The 21,393-nt window shown below is 45.7% G+C and overlaps 1 protein-coding gene across 1 annotated transcript in view; it reads left to right on the top strand.

The window, feature by feature from the left end:
- Nucleotides 1–19,200, top strand: part of LOC143961730 (C-type lectin domain family 4 member K-like) — a 56,955-nt gene extending 37,755 nt beyond the window's left edge. Inside the window, exons 3-10 of the mRNA XM_077471068.1 lie at nt 578–688; nt 8,787–8,828; nt 11,246–11,287; nt 11,519–11,569; nt 11,811–11,861; nt 14,388–14,548; nt 16,983–17,092; nt 18,999–19,200. Of these exons, the coding sequence (XP_077327194.1) occupies nt 578–688; nt 8,787–8,828; nt 11,246–11,287; nt 11,519–11,569; nt 11,811–11,861; nt 14,388–14,548; nt 16,983–17,092; nt 18,999–19,137 (707 nt within the window). The 3' untranslated portion in view covers nt 19,138–19,200. The remainder of the gene's footprint in view (nt 1–577; nt 689–8,786; nt 8,829–11,245; nt 11,288–11,518; nt 11,570–11,810; nt 11,862–14,387; nt 14,549–16,982; nt 17,093–18,998) is intronic.
- Nucleotides 19,201–21,393: the final 2,193 nt, after the last annotated feature.

Here is a 21,393-nt window from a genome sequence, read left to right as displayed (position 1 = left end):
TACAATGAAGTGTATAAGTGGAGAAGTTTCAATCGGATGTGCTGGGGTCTGAATTCCATCTTGAGAGATCATTTGAAAGCCCTTGAGCCTCACACGAGAGTGTAAGGCTTAGCAGTCGGTGAGTGTTTTCACGAAGGGGGGAGTAGAAATCACGGATGGTGTGGTGAAGGAGTCACTTGTAGAAAGGAATCTGAACACCGGATATTCTTCTTATGCATTTATAGAAAGACTTTCTGTAATCTGGATGCTTTCTTGAATATTGTGTGGTGGATGGACTATATTCACATTCATTTATATGTAGTTTTCACTATATGTGTAATCTAAATGTATATTTGGGTATTCACTGAGTGATTAATAGTTATATATTTTGTTATTGATTAGACAATTTATGATTTGAGATAAGATCACTGAGGAGGTGAGGATTTGTGCACTGAAAGGTACACAGGTTATAGCGCCACGTGCAACTAATTAGTTTTTTGGAAATTTACTATTATTTTTGTTTGCACCTATTTAATTCTGGAGGATTATTATACCGGCTGATACACACAGGATTATTTACTATCCTCTCTGTCTGTAGAGATTCCGCCTGCCCAGAGTACAAAGTACGGGGTGATACTGATCCTGGGGATCCTCCTAATATTGGCCTTCATCGCTGCGGTCATCATCATGAGTCTCCTCTTCATTTCCTGTGAGTATCTCTATTATAATTATCAACTTTGATCATGTTGTTATTATATCTGTATTCACCATTATGGTGCTTGGTGGGGGTCACCACTTGGGATGGCAAGGCTGGAGAGGCCAGCACTAAGGATAAGGGCATGTAGTAGATGTAAAAGAAAAGGATATTCAGGGGGCCAGCCAATAGGGATGAACTTTGGGTTCACCACAAATTCTACCCATCTCAGCCTGTTTGCAGTTTGGCAATTGATTGAACAATATGGCCAGCCCTCCCACCTGAACCCTTGGCTGGTGCAGCCGGAAAGTCATTGATTTATTGGTGAGGGTAGGTGAAAGGAGCACCCTATATCACAAGCTGAATCTGGGGAGCAGAAGAGAGCCGGAGGAGATGCTCTCTCTTCCCTCCAGCTCTTCCTCGTGGGTCCTGCTGCTGATGATGGCTTCTGCATCAGGACTGTCAGATCAGGACTATGCAGGGTTTATAAACCTGTAAAGTCCTGATCTGACAGCCAGGTGTCTCCAGCCACAATCCCATGTGGTAGCCGGCATCTCTCCCTGCCGGCTGCTTGGTGGGAGTGTTAAGTCTGCTTGCTCTAGGCACCTCCTGAACTCGAAGGTGCCCAGGAGGGAGCCTGGGGGGGGGAAGGGATACACACAGCCACTGCTGCACTGCATCTGAGCTCTGTGTGCTTGATGGAGGGTGGGAATTGCAATGGAGACATGGGGGGGGGGGGTGCAAAGTAAGAAATTGGGGATGAGAGTTTGCTGGGGGAGGAGAAGAGGATTAGTGAAAGGTTTTGGGGGCTATGCAGGGTTTATAATCCTGTAAAGTCCTGATTTGACAGCCAGGTGTCTCCAGCCACAATCCCATGTAGTAGCCGGCATCTCTCCCCGCCGGCTGCTTGGCGGGAGTGTTAAGTCTGCTTGCTCTAGGCACCTCCTGAACTCAAAGGTGCCCAGGGGGGAGCCGGGGGGGGGGGGGATACACACAGCCACTGCTGCACTGCATCTGAGCTCTGTGTGCTTGATGGAGGGTGGCAATTGCAATGGAGACATGGGGGGGGGGGGGGCAAAGTAAGAAATTGGGGATGAGAGTTTGCTGGGGGAGGAGAAGAGGATTAGTGAAAGGTTTTGGGGGGTATATGCTAGGAGGGGGAATTCTGTTAGGAGGGAAGTATTTGTGCTCACGAGGATTTGTGCTAGGAGTTGGGATTTGGGGGTATTTGTGCTGGGGGGCTTTGTGCTAAGAAAATATATTTTTTGGTGGGAGAGGGGTTTAGGAGTTTAGGGGTTTAGAAGGGGGTCTTGGGTGGATTTGTGCTGGGGGGGGGGATTTGTGTTCACGGGGCAATTGAGAAGGGGTGGATTTGGAGGAGGGGCTTTGTGCTAGGAGGAGAGATTTGGGGAGAGAGAGGATTGGAGCTGGGAGGGGGCATGTTTTTCATGCTAGTCACATGTCTGGAAGCTCTCTTGGAGAACTCCAGCTTGGTTTTGCCCACATCGAAGCAATTGCATTGGCAAGTTAATAGATACACGACTCCCATTGTTTTACAGTTCGCAAAGTGGTGTGGTTTGTAGATGCAGCCAGGGCTGCTGTTATAAATCACAGGGCACCATACAGCCTACCTGACAGGTGTTAATTGGGACCATGAAACCATACCAAAGCATTACTTCAAGATAAAATCAACACAAAGCTAGGCAGCCTAGACACTCTTGCAGAGATTCCAGATCCCAAAACCTTTTAATCAGCGACATCAGCATCAGGGGCTTGATAGCAACTTGATAGCCGGTCCACGGGGTCTGTGGACAGACAAGCTATTTTATCTGTCACAAAACCTCCAACAGCACTGAACGCCTGTTCTGAAAGCACGCTGGATGCAGGGAAACACAGCAGCTTAATTGTATACCAGGCAAGTTCTTTCCAGTGGTCTATTCTCATGACCCAGTAAGCCAGTGGATCGTCAACTGGAAAGCTCTCCATGTCTGTTTTTGCTCCTAGATAATCTTCCACCATATGATGCAGATGCTGCTTAAGGGATGTGGAAGATGACAGCCCTGGACTAAAAAACATTTTAAATACATCACTGAGGAGGCCCCCTTCTTTACCGCTCTTCCTTTGTACAACATAAGCCTCAAAACTACATTTTCCATGAAACAGTAAACTACCAGAGTCTGAAAAGGTGTTACATAAACTTTAAGGTGTCCTCAAGATATTTCATCCTGTGCTCCCTCTATGAGGGCAGGATGAGTTCTGAGACTTTGCCCTTGTAACAGTGGTTAGGGAGGGTTAGGGAGGGTTGAAAAACCTAATAAAGGTCCCAACCAATAAAGATCCTTCCCCTTAATGCCAAAAATTCTTGGGTCCTTTCACAGGCTTTGAAGGATAAAGGAGCCCATGCACCGCAAGTTTGCAGCGGACATGAGAAGCAAAGTCCTCAGGGACACTGAGGATTACAGTATCTGGAACTGCCTCCCAGTCACATACTACTCCCATGGTTTCTGGGGACTTAAAACCATCCCTTAAGCTTCAACATATGTCTTCCTCTGCATCAAAGCCGAAAAAAAAACTGTCAGAGTACTCCTCCTCCTTCTCCTCTTGTGTATTCTGTGGCATCGCAAGAATGGTGTCTGCATAAACCAGGCCTTGAGAGGAAAGGAAGGCCTTCTCTTCCTCCTGCTGCTCTGCCTCATGTGCCCTGTCCATAATGCCACACAGAGTCTGCTCCAGCAGGAGCACAAGAGGGATAGTGCATGTGCAGCCACTGCAGCATTGTCATAGTATAGTCTCACCTGGTGGGCATGTCACAAATCAGGTGGTTTATGGGCAGGTGGAATTCCCCCTGAATTTCAGCCAACCAAGCACTGGCTGTGTATGATCACCTGAAATGGCTACAGACTCTTCCGGCCTGCCTTAGTCCTGGGTACCTGTTTAAGAAATGCTGCACTACCAAAATGAGGACAGGTGCCAAGCATGGCACATGTGTCAATGTTCCCTGTTGAAGGGCTGACAGAAGGTTAGTGCCATTAATGCACACCACCATTCCTGGCTCAAGCTTCCATGGCGTGATCCACACCTGGGCCTGTCCCTGCAGAGCTGAAAGAATCTCTGCTCCAGTGTGGCTCCTGTCCCCAAGATAGACCAGATGAAGCACTGAATGATATAATTTGGAAAAGCTGGAATTTAGACACTGGGCATGTGGGTGGCAGGGAGTGTATTTATTTATTTTTTGTTGCAGCAGATGGGGCAGAGAAATTTGCCTACTATTGTCACATACCTTTGGGTAGAGCCTGACGAGCAGAGGAAGGCCTCTCTTACAACCCCGGTTCAAGGACCACCAAGGTTGCAATAGGTGCCTGCGATCATCTCCATTTGTAGGTAGGTAGGAGAAGCAGGTGGCAGCAGTAGTAGAGAATGCTGATTTTCTGCAGATGCAGGTACATTGTGGATGCAGGTGTTGGAAGGTGTGGAGATTGGTGCAGAGTCAGACAAGCCAGGTAATACACGGGAGATCAGACACATCCACGACAGCAAGCAAAGAATGGTCAAAGTTCAGGCAGAGGTCTGGCAACAGATAATCATTTAGATGCAGATAAATCAAGGTGAAAGGCAAGCCGGGGTCCGGATTGGAGAGAATAAGAATGGTCAGGAAGCCGGGTTAAAATAAGATCATGGACACTCACAGGAACAGGATACAGGGGAAAGCTGCAGATCAGACAGCGGTGCCCTAGTGCAGCTGTCATCCTTTTATGTGCCAAATGGCGCCAAGAAGAATCAACGTGTGTGCCTCTGGCAGGTATTCCTGTGCACATATGTACGTCTATGCCCATTCTGATGGGTAAACCCAGGATTGCCTCTGCGCCAGCGCGTGTATGCACACAAATGTCTGGTTGCTGGGCTCCAGATAACGTGCTCCAACCCCAATGCCAAGAGATCAATCCTGATAGGTTTGAGATGAACCCCATCCCCTCCCAAGTATCTCCAGATGGCTACCTCCAACTCCCAGTGCCGGACCACCACTCCACCATTACGGGCAATAAACCTACCCACTTCTTTATTGACCTTGATCCGTGTCTTGTTCAACTTTTCCCATGAACAGGCCCTCCTCCAGGACATGCAGAACACTATATCTGACCACACCACAATCATGTCCGGAAAGGATGTCCTGAGCCTGAGAAAGTCCCATTGAATGTCCTTTATGACCTGTCTCATGGGTCGAATTCCCAAGTCATTGACACCCACGTGAAGGACCAGGATGTCTGGAGCCCAGTCCAACCTAGAAAAACGATGTACCTTGGGTACCACCTTGTGCCACATCATGCCCGGTACCCCAGTTCATCTGATCCTGCCTTCCTCTCTTGTAAGCCTCAGCTGTCTACCATCTGGCCTGACATCCGCCCTTCTTTCCCCCCAAAAAAATGTACGAATGTCCCAGTATCCAGATGAGACATCGTGGGGAATCTGAAAAAACATAACAAAAACATACCCAGCAACAGACCTAACCAACAAGCTGGAAAAAATATACTTAAAGGCGAAAGGATAATCACATCAAATGTGGACAAACATACAATTGATATCTCGTTGACTCCCATCTGCCAATCTTCTTTATCACTTCTGTAGGAAGTCCCCACCGGGCTGCCTCCATGGCCACCCCAATGCGAAAAGAGTGAGCTGCATAATCCCCCAGGGGCAACCCACCCGCCTTTAAACTCTTCCTTAAGACTGCTGTAAACTGAAATCTGGACAGGCACGATCCATCCCAGTGGATGAACAACGCACCCTCCCCTTGTGGGCAAATAGCCAGAAACTGCCTCAAGGCTGTTACTGAACAAAACTGGGTGTCCAGCCCCCTAAGAAACTACTATCTACTCTGACCCCTTTTCCTTGTTGGTCTGTTTTTGAGCATCTGATCCAAATTTGGACTGACGTTTGTGAGCACTGTACATCTCCTAACCGCAAACCGCCCACCATCCATTTGGACGGCGAAACCAGCTCACCGATTCGGAATGCCCCAAAAAAGGCTAGCACAGGAGCAGGGAAAATATTTCCACAAACTCATATTTCCAAATTTTTTCTCACACATCTTTCTTCAAATGCGCCCCTAGTGGCCCCTTGAAGCACACATACACCTCGCACCGTGCAGCGCCCGCTAAGCGCACTTTTTCAGCCTCCTTGTCCTTCGGCGTTATCCCTGTTGTCGTTCCCACGCCGCCTTTTTCTATCTGTGTCTCTGCGACCACTGACGCTGAAGATTTTTGGGGGGATCCACCATGACCGGGGGCTCTCTAACACTCGTGGGGGGTGAGACCAGGGACTAACTGGGGCCGAGCACTCTCCAAGCGGCGCAGTAGCCCCCTCAGTGACTCCCACAGGCCCCCCCGGCGTACCCTGCATATTACCCCCTCCCTCAACCACAGGTACCAGAGACAATACCGTTGTAACATTAGGAGAAGTAGATGTTTGCTTACCAGGCTGCCTCGGGCAAGAAGACCCTCCAGCCATTTGTCCCACCACCGCAGCCTCTTGGGGATCTTTACTCAGCTCTCCCTCCTCACTACTGCTGGGTGACCTCTCTGCTCTCACCTGCGACTGCAGCTGTCCTTCCTCTGGCCATCCTCTGTGTCTGTGCACTGTGCCTGTGTTGCTCGGTGGGGGGCTGACCTCCCCCTGAGGGCTCCCTCCTCCATCACTGTTTTGCAGTGTGCTGATGTCATCCAGCTGCACCGCCAACACAGTCAGCGCGCAGGCACCGCTCTGGCCAACCCTCCCAGGCCCTAACCTGGACCTCTGTATATGTAGCTGGGCCTCCTCCATGAGTCAAGATGGTGCCAACACGTGGCAAGCCGCTAGCCGCATCCAGGACAAGGCCAGCGCCCGACCTCCCCTTCCGGTTTGCCACCCCAACCAGAGCCTCACCTGAGGTGGCAGCCGAATTGATCTGTGCCTAGACAGTCCTGGAGGGGGCCTGCCTGGAAGCCTGGTGAGTAACCCCCCCCCCCCCCCCCGGGACTTTGCTGTGGACGGGGATTCCTCCCAGGCCCCCTGCCCACCAACAGACGGGTCTGCTTAGCAGGGGGCCTGAAGGGGCCCAACTGGGACTCCCGAGTCAGCGTTGAGTCCAGGGGGTGTTATCTGGGCTTAGGCGCACCGGAGGCCTGGACCTCCGAGCCTGTGTAGAAGCCGGCCTCGCTGTAGAGGGGCCCTGCCCTACCCCCTGTAAAGTGGCCACTGTCTGGATCTGCAGCCATTCTGTGCCATGCAACTCCACTGCATCCCTAAGCTGTTCCCACAGCTGCTCTAACCCACTTATCTTTTCCTTTCCAGTGCACACAGAATGTTCCTCATAGCTTGCTGTGCCCAGACTGCTGCCCCTGCTACACCCATCTCCTGCACTGTATAACCCACTCCTCCCCTCTCATCGGGTCATCCAATCCAGTAAGACCACTTTTCTATACCCCTGTTCTTCTCCGTAATCTCCTTGCACCCTGTTATATATGTCCTACACCTCCTTTTCAATGCAACTGCGTATATGTCTTGACTCTGACTGTGCTCTGTGCCCTGACTGGGCAAAGCCTTGAACCTGACTAGTGGTCTGGTGCATTGCTTCATCGAATTAGTGTCCTAGAATGAACTGTGCAGTGTGCAGTGCATTGTGGGGCGCTCAGCAGGCGAACATCCCACCGAGTGCCCTGCAAATTCGAATGTACGCCAAATGGGCGAAAAGACAGTGCTCGAGCCCAACTTGTGCTTGGAGCGAACTGTTCGCCCAACTCTAATGGTGATATGGAAGATGGACGTACATTTCAGTAGATGCTGATTCCAATTTTCTTGGGTTTGTTTTTATAGAAATTCCATTTATTTGAGCTGCACTTGGGACTTTTATTACTATTGCACTTTGCACGTTCTATGTTTTCTGTAACACTGCAATTTTGTATTCTACCATTGGAAACAAGTCAACGGAGGATCCCCCGAAATATGGTCATGACTATATTTGATCAATGACATCCATCATTTCTGACCGGTTGGTTTACATTCAGCAGCTGACCAGGAGCATGTCATTTGTGATGGGAGTAGTGATGGGGGGCAGCATCATTGTGGTTTTGGGCAGGGCTGGGATAAGGGCAGGAGGGGAGGCTGCCCAGGGCGCAGTATAGATTTTGGGGGGTTGTTTTAGAATGCGTGATTTGAAGGGTGATATTTGTACTAGGAATGCAGATTTCTGTTGCGGGGGGGGGGGGGGTATTTGTGCTAGTAAGGATGATTGAAGGGATTTGTTCTAGGAGGGGGAATTTGGGTAGGGAGGATTAGTGCTAGGAGATGGGCTTTGGGGGGCTTTGAGCTGGGAGGGGATTTATGCTCTGAAGGGTAGAGGAATTTTGCTGGGGAGGGGTTGGGGAAGTAGAGGATTTGAGCTGGGATTGAGGATCTGTACTGGAAGAGGGGGAATTATTTTGGTGGGGAGAACATTGCAAATTTATACTTAAGGGATAAGTGTGAAGAAAGGTGCTCTAATGTTTTGGGGATTTGGGAGAGGATTTTTGCTGACACATAATGCTCATACTGGTTTTTGGTTATGATCTCATCAGTCATCAGTCAAAATATTCTATTCTATGATATTCTATTATTTTATTTCATAGTCTAATGTATTAATTTTTATTATTTGTTCTAATTTATTCTTCTTTGCCCTGTGCGCCTCATTATTATTATTATTATTATTTGTATTATTATTATTATTATTATTATTATTTCACTTTTATTGTATTTATTGCAACATGTTTCCATTTGAAATTCTGATTAATTTTCAGAAACAAATTTGGATAATTTGCTTTGTTATAATTTATTTTGGATTCTTTGAAATGCGTTACTACTGTGATTCAGAAGTTTCTATACATCCAAATCTCCAAATAACGAAAATATTGGCTGAATTTTTCAATTGGTAATGAAATGCACATCGTCTAGGATTTACAAAACCCATAGTAAGGATCAAAAACACCCAGACGACTTCCATCCGATCGGCTGAATATGCCTTAAAGTTTTTAAACAACATTTGCACATGTGAGCACTAAATATCGAGAAAACTCACTCATACGGTTTTCTGTTTCCTTTTCAGACAAAAGTATAAATGAAGAAATTAGACATATGAAGAATGAAGGTGAGTATAAAATTCTCAGTTGCTTCCGTAAAAGTTTTTTTATGAATAAACAGCAGTGAAGTTTAGTAAGGCCTCATGCACACTGGACATTTTCTCTGCTGCTCCCAGGGGGCGTTTGCCATTTTCTTTTCCTACCTGTGGAGGAGGAGGTAGTGGAAGGAGATCCTCCATACATAATTCTGTGGAGGAGGAGGTAGTGGAAGGAGATCCTCCATACATAATTCTGTGGAGGAGGAGGTAGTGGAAGGAGATCCTCCATACATAATTCTGTGGAGGAGGAGGTAGTGGGAGGAGATCCTGCATACATAATTCTGTGGATTTGGAGGTAGTGGAAGGAGATCCCCCATACATAATTCTGTAGAGGAGGAGGTAGTGGAAGGAGGTCCTGCATACATAATTCCGTGTAGGAGGAGGTAGCGGAAGGAGATCCTCCATACATAATTCTGTGGAGGAGGAGGTAGTGGAAGGAGATCCTGCATACATAATTCTGTGGATTTGGAGGTAGTCGAAGGAGATCCCCCATACATAATTCTGTGGAGGAGGAGGTAGTGGAAGGAGATCCTGCATACATAATTCTGTGGAGGAGGAGGTAGTGGAAAGAGATCCTGCATACATAATTCTGTGGAGGAGGAGGTAGTGGAAGGAGATCCTGCATACATAATTCTGTGGAGGAGGAGGTAGTGGAAGGAGATCCTGCATACATAATTCTGTGGAGGAGGAGGTAGTGGAAGGAGATCCCCCATACATAATTCTGTGGAGGAGGAGGTAGTGGAAGGAGATCCCCCATACATAATTCTGTGGAGGAGTAGGTAGAGGAAGGAGATCCTCCATACATAATTCTGTGGAGGAGAAGGTAGTGGAAGGAGATCCTCCATACATAATTCTGTGGAGGAGGAGGTAGTGGAAGGAGATCCTGCATACATAATTCTGTGGAGGAGGAGGTAGTGGAAGGAGATCCTGCATACATAATTCTGTGGAGGAGGAGGTAGAGGAAGGAGATCCTGCATACATAATTCTGTGGAGGAGGAGGTAGTGGAAGGAGATCCACCATACATAATTCTGTAGAGGAGGAGGTAGTGGAAGGAGATCCTGCATACATAATTCTGTGGAGGAGGAGGTAGTGGAAGGAGATCCTCCATACATAATTCTGTGGAGGAGGAGGTAGTGGAAGTCGATCCCCCATACATTATTCTTTGGAGGAGGAGGTAGTGGAAGGAGATCCCCCATACATAATTCTGTGGAGGAGGAGGTAGTGGAAGGAGATCCTCCATACTTAATTCTGTGGAGGAGTAGGTAGAGGAAGGAGATCCTCCATACATAATTCTGTGGAGGAGAGGGTAGTGGAAGGAGATCCTCCATACATAATTCTGTGGAGGAGGAGGTAGTGGAAGGAGATCCTGCATACATAATTCTGTGGAGGAGGAGGTAGTGGAAGGAGATCCCCCATACCTAATTCTGTGGAGGAGTAGGTAGAGGAAGGAGATCCTGCATACATAATTCTGTGAAGGAGGAGGTAGTGGAAGGAGATCCTGCATACATAATTCTGTGGAGGAGGAGGTAGTGGAAGGAGATCCTGCATACATAATTCTGTGGAGGAGGAGGTAGAGGAAGGAGATCCTCCATACATAATTCTGTGGAGGAGGAGGTAGTGGAAGGAGATCCCCCATACCTAATTCTGTGGAGGAGGAGGGTAGTGGAAGGAGATCCTCCATACATAATTCTGTGGAGGAGGACGTAGTGGAAGGAGACCCTGCATATGTTGAAGAAATGTCCAAGCCTGCAAAAAAGAGGGCCCTCTAACTCTTAACTCCCCAGGGAGTGCAAGGTCCCCAAATTCTGTTTAGGCCAAAGCCAGTCAACTGGGTACTTGGTGAGGGGCTCTCCTGTAGAGACACCCCTCACTGTTGGGAAGTGGTTAAAGGCTAATGAACCTCCTCCAACATCAGTGCAGGTCCCAATACCCTGCACCCTCCATCTCTATGAATAAAAAAAAGAATAAAAACAACACATGCAGTGCTAATACCTATGCTATATTAGTGCCAAGTACAGATACAGGCCTTGTAGCCAGTATTACGGGTATTTCTCTCTCTGCTCCTTTTTCATATTTTTCTAAGCACTCTTCATCTATTTTCTTGGAAACAAAATGTATTCTGTACAGAGCTCAATAGCTCAAGCTTGAATACACTGTACATACACAACTGAAATCATTATGGGAAGTGACTCACCCTTCTAATGTCCCTTTCTGAATACATTTTAAGCTTTAACGTGGGTCGTGTTCTGAACGACTGTTGTTCTGAGCAGTCACATGTTTTCTGCGTAGTCTGATCACCCTTCCTGTCTGTGGAGAGTCTTGTTGTCCAACGTTTCTGATTTATATATATATATATATATTTTTTTTACTATATATATTTTTTTAGATTCTGGATTGACACAGGATGTATCTGATCTTCAGAAATCAGGTAATTATAGGAAATCTATTAAAGTGTATGAAATGCTAAAAGCATTTTTTTTTTGGATAGAAAGCAGAAGGATTAGAATCTCTGTGAGTTTATTTATTTGTGGTCTGTGTCCCTAATTGAGGAGTTCCACCCTGTATATCTGTCCATGTGACCATTGTTACTTAGACAGGAAGTGATGAGAAATGTTGTTACAATGTTCAGTCTCTTCATCTTTGTGTTTTCTCTTTCCAGTCACCAACATAACGGATGATCTGAACAAGATACAAGTGATTTTAACTAAAGGTAAACATTTGGCTTTCCTTATTGGGCAGTAGAGTGGCTAAGTGGTTAGCACTCCCACCTAGTAGAACTAGGGTCAACAGGGTTAGAATCTCTGTGAGTTTATTTATTTGCGGTCTGTGTCCCTAATTGAGGAGTTCCACGCTGTATATCTGTCCTTGTGACCATTGTTACTTAGACAGGAAGTGATGAGAAATGTTGTTGCAATGTTCAGTCTCTTCAGCTTTGTGTTTTCTCTTTCCAGTCGCCAACATAATGGATGATCTGAACAAGATAAAACTGATTATAAATAAAGGTAAACATTTGGCGTTCCTTATTGGGCAGCAGAGTGGCTAAGTGGTTGGCACTCCCACCTAGTAGAACTAGGGTCAATGGTTTGAATCCCAACCACGGCACTACCTGCTTGGGTTTCCTCTGGGTACTTCTTACACACTCCAAAAGAATGCTGATAGCTTAATAGGGTTTTGTCTAAATTGGCCCTAGTATGTGTATGAATGTGAGTTAGGGACCATAGATTGTAAGTTCCTTGAGGACAGGGACTGATGTGAAGGTATAATATATGTATAAATGTAAAGCACAGTGTAAATTGACAGCTCTATAGTACCTGAAATAAATTATGAAACAGAAGCCCAGAGTAGTAGCTAGTTCCACCCTCCTTCTCACTCCCTGACCTAATGCAGAGATAATGCTATGTGTGCTGTAAAATCAGGTAGCAAAGGGTTCCCCAATGGGCCTTTATTTATGGAGTCCCACCATGAACCTTTATTTTTGAGGTCCAACCAAGGATTTTTATTTATGGGGTCCATCCATGGACTTTTATTTATGGGGTCCCACCATGAACCTTTATTTAGGAGGTCCAACCAAGGACTTTTATTTATGGTCTTCCTCCATGAATCTTTATTTATGTGGTCCCACCATGGACCTTTTTTATGGAGTCCCACCAAGAACCTTTATTTATGGGGTCCATCCATAGACCTTTATTTATGGTATCCCGACCTGGACCATTATTTAGGGTCCCACCATCAACCTTTATTTTAGATATCCCTCTATGGACCTTTATTTATGGGGGTTCCACCATTGACTGTTATTTAGGGTCCCACCAAGAACCTTTATTTATGGGGTCCATTCATAGACCTTTATTTATGGTATCCCGACCTGGACCATTATTTAGGGTCCCACCATCAACCTTTATTTTAGATATCCCTCTATGGACCTTTATTTATGGGGGTTCCACCATTGACTGTTATTTAGGGTCCCACCATCAATCTTTATTTATGGGGTCCAACTATAACCCTTTATTTACAGGGTCCCATTATGAACCTTTATTCATGGAGTCCCACCATGGACCTTTGTTCATCCTGAGTAAAGTCCAGAGCATTCAGTAAACAAATACTGAAGTTGTATTTTTTCCTCTCCATGCATTGCACTCCTCTATGTTGGTTTAGGTGGCACTGATGAAGCTTTAGGGATGGCAAAACTGATCTCAGTTGCCCAAACTGTGCTTCAAGGTGCCCATTACAATAGAACAGGTAAGTACCTTCACCTGATAATACTTATTGTTACCTGTTATTCAATGTTAAATTTAACTGAAACATTTAATGTCTTCACTGCTCTAATGGAAGGGAGGTCCTCAGACTGAGAAAATCAAGTTAATTAATTGTTCACAGTTATATCAAACACATAAGAGTTTCCCCTTATGTATGTAACATTCCTTTTTACATCAGAGTTCCCCTTTACATCAGGATCCGCAGAGTTCCCCCTTGCACTGTAGAGGGGAATCCCGTAGAGTTCGATGTAAAGGGGATGATGTGAAGGTGGGACTCTGATGACCACAGTGACCCCCCCATAGACTCTGTGTGGCCTGGTTGGTGCTGTCAAACTGACCTCACCTCTCAGATGCAGGGCAGGCTCAGTCAGATGGACCTTGGCTTTGCTCCATCACCCTTTCTCTTCTCCTCTTGACTTTCCCACCCCCCCCTCTTTATATCACCCGCCCCTTCAGTGTAGTTTATCATCTCTAGCGCCTTGTTTGGTGAGATGCTGAAAAACAAGTAACATTTATTCCATACTGTATTTGCGGCTTTGGGCACCATATTGTCGAAGACTAACTCAGATCTGTGTATATGGGCAGACTTCAACAAAATGGCGCCGGTAATAGAGAAATTGGCTTGGTGGGGGGTCGAGCTCCCGGTGACAGAGATCTGAGGGGGAGATGTCCTGTCTAGGCTGGTGTCTGGAGTGTGGCTCTGTGGACATTTTGGAAGATTTTTGTCTTGTCAGGTGTTGTGTGCAGAGTATGGCCGTGTGCTGGCCTATCACCCTCCTTCCTACAGGTGTCACTGCATGCCCATCTTGGCCCACAAACACTATTTGGTCCTGTGGCCCTTCATGGTGGTGGAATGCCAGGGCTTGGTCACAAGTGGACTTTTGTGCCCCCCGGTGGTTCTGCCACTGGAATCCGAAGATATTATTAAACTGTAAAATTCCTCCCTCTCCTAATGTACATCTTGGACCTTTTACTCCATGACATCATTTATAGAGGCCACCTTACACATTGACTATGCCCATTCAAAGTTTAATCAAGTCTCAATCAATGTAGTATGCAGTAACTCATGATTGCACATCCTCACACTGTAAGATAACAGATTGGAGTCTATGTATATAAAAATAATAGAATGTAGAATGTCTTAAGTATGATATTCAGAAAGTTACATTCTGATTGCGTTTGGTATAACCGTTACTCAGCTTCACTTTTTTTCCCAGCATTGTTTTGGGTTTGAGATCTCAGAACTGACTTCATTGTCTTCTCCTCTCTTCCTAGCGAACATCCAGGATTCCTGCACCAGCTGCCCCAGTGGATGGCGACTAATTAAATCCAACTGCTACTATTTCCAGCCCAATGGAGAAACCTGGGAGAAGAGTCGGGAGGAATGTGAAAAGCGTAATGGCATCATGCTGATCCTGAAGGACAAAGCTGAGCTGGTAAGTGTCACACCTACCTCAGTTACCCGCTGTCATTTTGCAGAAAAGTCAGGTCAGGGTTGGCTTTGCAATGTGGCATAGATGTATAAATCTCAGGAATGGATGGACAGAAATACAAATCCTTTAGGCAGGTAAAACAACTTCCATGTACAGTTTGTATTGTGTTTTTTTTTTTTATATATATATTTAACTGTCTGCCAGGATTTTGGCTGACTGGAAACTGTCTGTATAACGGAAGGCGGGGCCACCCGGTGACCCTGCCCCCTATGACGCACGAGGACTTCCCTATGGCTTTCCCCGTGTTGTCAGAGAGGGGCAGGGTAACCCATTTACGCAAATAGGGAAGTCCTCTGCTATATAAGAACTGTTACCTGAACAGAAGCATCACACAGCGGAAGACTCCCATTGAGGCGGATCGTGCACAAAGCAGAGAAGAAGAAGCCGGACGAGAAGACCAGAGGAAGATAGAGGAAGAAGCGGGGGAAGACAAGGTGGAGGAAGAAGAAGAACACTGAAGGAAAACCAGAAGAAAGAAGATGGAAGAAGCGGGGAAAGAAGAAGACAAATAAAGGAATTGTCAAAAACCGTCTATTGTCTTTTTTAACACTTTTTTTTAAATGCTAGGGGTACATTTGTTCACCATTACCAATTCACACGGGGGGGGGGGGGCGGGATCTGGGGCTCCCCTTGTTAAAGGAGGCTTCCATATTCTGATAAGCCCCTCACCCGCAGACCCCCACAACCACCGGCCATGGGTTGTGGGGATGAGGCCCTTCTCCCCATCAACATGGGGACAAGGTGTTTTGGGGGCTACCCCAAAGCACCCTCCCACTGTTGAGGGCATGTGGCCTTTTATGGTTTTTATTTTTATTTTTTTATTTTTTTTATTTTTATTTATATTCTTTAGTGAAGCAGGGGATTCGATTTAAAGCTCAATCATGAGTAAGCCCTGTTGGGTGACACATATTAATGGGTAGGTCCCATGGGTTTTCTTCTTGTATGGAAAGAGTCATTGCAGTTACGTACTGAAACATTTAAATAAATAAAAAATCTGAAATGTGATTGTTCTGCTTAACCACTTAAGGACCAAGCCTCTTTCTGAGATTTGTTGTTTACAAGTTGTTTTTTGCTAGAAAATTACTTAGAACCCCCAAACATTATACATTTTTTTGAACACCCTAGAGAATAAAATGGCGGTCGTTGCAATACTTTCTGTCACACCGTATTTGCACAGCGGTCTTACAAGCGCACTTTTTTTTGAAAAAATAAATTTTTTTGAATTAAAACATAATAAAACAGTAAAGTTAGCCCAATTTTTTTTATAATGTGAAAGATAATGTTACGCCGAGTAAATTGATACCCAACATGTCACGCTTCCAAATTGCGCCTGCTTGTGCAATGTTGACAAACTTTTACCCTTAAAAATCTCCATAGGTGCCGTTTAAAAAATTGTACAGGTTGCATCTTTTAAGTTACAGAGGAGGTCTAGGGCTAGAATTATTACTCTCGCTCTACCGATCGCGGAGATACCTCACATGTGTGGTTTAAACACTGTTTTCATATGCCGGCGCTACTCACATTGCTTCTGCACATGACCTCGTCAGGACGGGCCTGTTTAAAAACATTTTTATTTCCTTATTCATTTTACCTTTTATTTCTTATTTTTACACTGTTTTTGAAAAAAATAAAAATAAAATGGTGTCACTTTTATTCCTATTACAAGGGATGTAAACATGCATGACAGGACCTCTTAAATATGAGATCTGGGGTCAAAAAGACCTCACATCTCATATTTACAGTAAAATGCACTAAAAAATTTTTATCATTTAAAAAAATGAAAAAAGAAAATGTCCCTTTAAGAGCTATGGGCGAAAGTGATGTTTTGACTTAGCTTCCACCCTGCAATGATATGGAGATGGGTGAGGGCCATCTTCCCCTCATTCGTCTCCATTTCAGACCACAAGAAGCAACCCGATCGCCTCCGCCGCTGCCGACGGCCTCCGGCAAGCAGCGGAGGGCGGCAGAGGGCACCGCGGCGAGGCGCGGGGCCCTCTCCCGCTGCCGATAAAAGTAATCTCGTGGCGAAACCGCCGCAGAGACCACTTTTATCTTAAACCGGACCGCTCACTGAAGAAGAGGATACCAGGGGGTTCATAACAATGATAATCCTCTTCAAACAGCCGACGTATAACGACGGTGGGCAGTCCAGAAGTGGTTAAAATTACTCTTTAGTACTATTCGTTATAGTGATATATGATTCCTCTACTTCATTTTATTTTATTTTTATTATTTATTTTTTATTTTTATTTTTATTTTTTTTGTGGTTGAACTGGATGGACTTGTGTCTTTTTTCAACCTGACTAACTATGTAACTATTCTAGTGTTATATAGTGTGTGCTATATATTTCTGATGACCGTTTCTTTATTGATCCAGGATTCTCTGCTGCCAACCATAGGAAGTGGGAGATACTGGTTAGGACTGAAGAGGGACAGAGAAAATATCAATAATTGGCTGTGGGCAGATGGGAGCAGCCTTTCATTCAGGTGAGGTCTTCCAGGTGTGATAGAAACACTACATAGGACACCATTATCCAAATCCAAAGACATGCAGGTAGGTTAATTGGCTTCTGTCCAAAATTGGCCCTAGTATATGAATGGGGACCTTAGATTGTGGGCTCCTTGAGGGTAGGGACTGATGTGAGTGAGCAATGTACAGGGATAAGGACAATTGTAGACACTCACTCAGGTTGAACTGGATGGACTGGTGTCTTTATTCAACGTTACTAACTATGAAACATTAACATCGTAAATAACGCCTTCCGCTGGATTATAGACTTCTCCATGCTTTGTTCCAAGAGAGTCACCAGGCCCCTCCTGGAATCCAGCTCCTTCCCCCATCAGAGTCTCCATCCCCGCCTCTCATTCCTGAGCAGCTTCCATCTACTTCCAGAAAGGACAGCTTGAGATCCAGCCCCAGGCATCCATTAGTAAGCACATATTAGGCAATAAACATGTTGGGAAGTCACCTTCTAGGAGCACCTCGAGAGAGTTACCAGCCAAGACATTCACCAATGACCAGTGGGGGCTGATGCTGCCTGCGGGCCTTGGGGCATACTGTATTCCTGGGCCCCACACACTTACAGAAAGTAGCATCTCCTTCCCAGCCGATGCTGTGGCCTGTTCCTACTTGCCCCAACATATGACTATGAAGTCATTTTGATCAAGTTGTGCATCGCGCACACTTGTTCCACCACCTTGTACTTGCCTCCACTCACTGAACCAGGTTGTATTCTGCCCAAAGACACAGAGAACATCTCCCATACTTTACATTGCAAGACCTTGCACATTGTGACTTTCAGGCTTGATCCGTAGGGGTGCTCTGTAACACAGTAAGTTCCAACATGGAGACCCTACCACTAAGTGGGGAAGACGAAGTACTAAACTGTCCCCTCACTACCAGAGGCCCCATCACCAGTCAACGCTTCCTCTGTCGGCAGGCTGCTTCTCCTTCTTACGCACACTTCTTTCTTTGCAGGGATGAGAAACAGAGAGATTGTTCCCTCCGTACAGAGCTCTGTGTGGATTGTCAGCACAGAGCTCTGGACTGTGATTGGACACAGGCAATAAGCAGGTCCCGGTGTCCTATCATATACAGTCCCCCATCGGATAGTGTAGCGCAGTACACAGCACACACATATTCCGAAAATAGCCGAAGATGAACGGCGCCTGCGCTGTGAGTCCAGGTTCTAGCCCCACCATCCAAGTGGACATAGAGTTGGAATATAAAAGAGCCGAGCGCAGTGAAGCCTAACCCGAAGCGTGGCGAGCGAAGCAAGCCCGCGAGGGGCCCTCTCATTTTCCCAGTCCTATGTCCGCTTGGATGGTGGGGCTACCACCTCCACTCACGGCGCAGGCGCCGTTCATCTTCATAGATTTTCCGAAGCATCTTCTGCTCTGTACTGCGCATGCGCAGTACGGGGCGGACACTAAATGATGGCCGGACTGAATATGCCAAAACACCGGCTCGGACTTGCTGACAGACTTCCTTTGTGTACAATCGCAGTGGATGATGGGTGGAGGGTGTGCGCTCCCTAAACTCGGGATGTTGGCAGTGATGTACCAGGTCGTTGCTTTGGCTACAGTGGCCCCCCCTAGTCCGCAGTACAATGCGGGCGGGCATTAAGTGGTTAAAGTGGAAGTCTACCAAGACTTTTTTTGATTTTGAATAAAACATTGGTTCTGAATCATCCCAGAAGACTCTTGAGATCCCATAACAACCATAATGAGGCCATTACAAAGCTACTGAAGAGATTTTGGTTGATCTTGCTGTGTTCGCTTAGGTCTAAAATATTTTTTAAGTCAAGTCAATGAGTAATTTGGAGGCAGATTTGTTGATTTTAGTAGCAATTAAAAAATATATTCTTGAAGGGTATTGTTCCTGTTTTCACAGTCCCTGGAATACGGGAGAACCCAATAATGACAAAGGCAGAGAACATTGTGCAGAGATCCTGGGAGGATTACAATCAATGAATGACCGCAACTGTGAGGACAAGATTGGCTACATATGTGAAAAAGCATGGATCTGCTGAGATACACAGCCCACTATGCCATACCTGTGAAAAAGATCCAAATAAAAGCATATCTCACCTGTTCATTGTCTGTCCCTTCCTGTCTGTGGCTTGCCATAATAGTAATAGGTAGACATGTGCATTCATTTTCGTCCGAATTTCAGGTATTTTTGTTTTCGTTTTGACAAACGATAACGAAAGCACAGACTCCGAAAAACGAAAGATCCGACATAAATAAATGACCCTCCTGAACCGTACCAGGCCACATGCTGGAATCTTTTTTTTATTTTATTTTATTTTTAATAAAGCAATTTTTCAAAAGTGTGTTTGTCTTATTTAACTATTTTTTACACTTTCTTTGTGAAATGGTAGGGGTACTTTTGTACCCCCTTACCATTTCAAACAGGAGGGGCAGGATCTGGGGGTCCCCTTGTTAAAGGGGGCTTCCAGATTCTGATAAGCCCCCCGCCCGCAGACTCTCACAACCACCAGCCAGGGTTGTGGGGATGAGGCCCTTCTCCACATCAACATGGGGACAAGGTGCTTTGAGGGGTCACAGACCCCCAAAACATCCTCCCAATGTTGAGGGCATGTGGCCTGGTACGGTTCAGGAGGGAGGGGGGGGCGCTCTCTCGTCCCCCCCTCTTTTCCTGCGGCCTGCCAGGTTGTGTGCTCGGATAAAGGGTCTGGTATGGATATTTAGGGGGAACCCCACGTCAATGTTTTTTTTTTTAAATTGACGCAGGGTTCCCCTTAATATCCATACCAGACCTGAAGGGCCTGGTAATTGAATTTGGGGGACCCCCACGCTTTTTTATTGATTTTTTTTTATTATTATTTTTATTTATTTTTTATATTTTTACCAATGACTTTCAATAATTGTTCTCTGTATTACGGAGCCGACAATTCATAATAGCTGCGAGTGATTTTAAAGGACTTTTTTTCCTGCATAAAAGACACTTTGTGCAGGGACAGTTCTAAGCACCAGAAACATGAGCCCCTTCACAGGCATACTATAGACTCAGCAATGGAGTCTTGCGTGGTGAACATGCATACTGGCCAACGATGGTTGAGTGAATTACTTATTGTTTTCTTCAAAACGATTGTACCTGCTAATTCCAGGTCTTCCTGAAGCTCTCCACAAGCTCTTGGGCAACTCTTCTGATAATTCTGTTCACTCCTCTTGCGAGGAGCACCTGGTCGTGGCCGGTTTATGGTGAAAATGATGTTTTTCCACTTGCGAATTATGGACCCAACAGTGCTCACTGGAACATTCAGAAGTCCTTCTGTAACCAATGGCATCAGTATGTTTTGCAACAATAAATTTGCGAATGTCTTGATAGAATCTTTTATCCATCATGAGATGTTTCTTGTGTGACACCTTGGTAATGAGATACCTTTTTTTAGGTCATCAGTTGAGACTGAACCACCAGATATTAATTTACACTGACAAGGGGCAGGATTGCTTTCTAATTGCTGATAGATTTCAGCTGGTGTCTTGGCTTTCAATGCCTTTTTGCACCTCAATTTCTTCATGTGTTCAATACTTTTTCCATTTTATTACACATGATTTAATTTCTGAACTTATTTGTTTTTGGTGTCTTTGTATGTTTGGATTGCATGGCTTGTTACCGACGTGCAGTGATCATTTCATGTCAATGGCATCTTTACTAATATATGTAGCTACAAAAATGGTGACTTGTTCAATACTTATTTTACCCGCTCTATCTATCTATCTATCTATCTATCTATCTATCTATCTATCTATCTATCTATCTATCTATCTATCTATCTATCTCTCTCTCTCTCTCTCTCTCTCTCTCTCTCTCTCTCTCTCTCTCTCTCTCTCTCTCTCTCTCTCTCTCTCTCTCTCTCTCTCTCTCTCTCTCTCTCTCTCTATATATATATATATATACCGTATATACTCGAGTATAAGCCGAGATTTTCAGCCTCTTTTTTGAGGCTGAAAGTGCCCCCTCGGCTTATACTCGAGTCACCGCTGTCTGACTGCTCGATCAGCGTATCGAGCAGACAGACGGCGGACATTAAAATTCAAAAGCCGCGCCTCCTTCTCCGCCTCCGCCTGTGATAGGCGGAACACTGAATTTCCCAGCAGTCAGTGTTCCGCCTATCACGGACATCCTCTCATCCTCGTACTACGGACGAGGATGAGACGATGTCCGTGATAGGCGGAACACAGGCTGCTGGGAAATTGAGTGTTCCGCCTATCACAGGCGGAGGCGGAGGCGCGGCTTTTGAATTGTAGAATGGCCGCCG

This window comes from Lithobates pipiens, unplaced genomic scaffold (assembly GCF_037356315.1).
Source record: "Lithobates pipiens isolate NorthernLeopardFrog02 unplaced genomic scaffold, aLitPip1_a1.2 Scaffold_8, whole genome shotgun sequence".
NCBI lineage: Eukaryota > Metazoa > Chordata > Amphibia > Anura > Ranidae > Lithobates > Lithobates pipiens.
The sequence above is the reverse complement of the archived record's forward strand: the minus strand, read 5'-3'. Positions and strand labels throughout refer to the sequence as shown.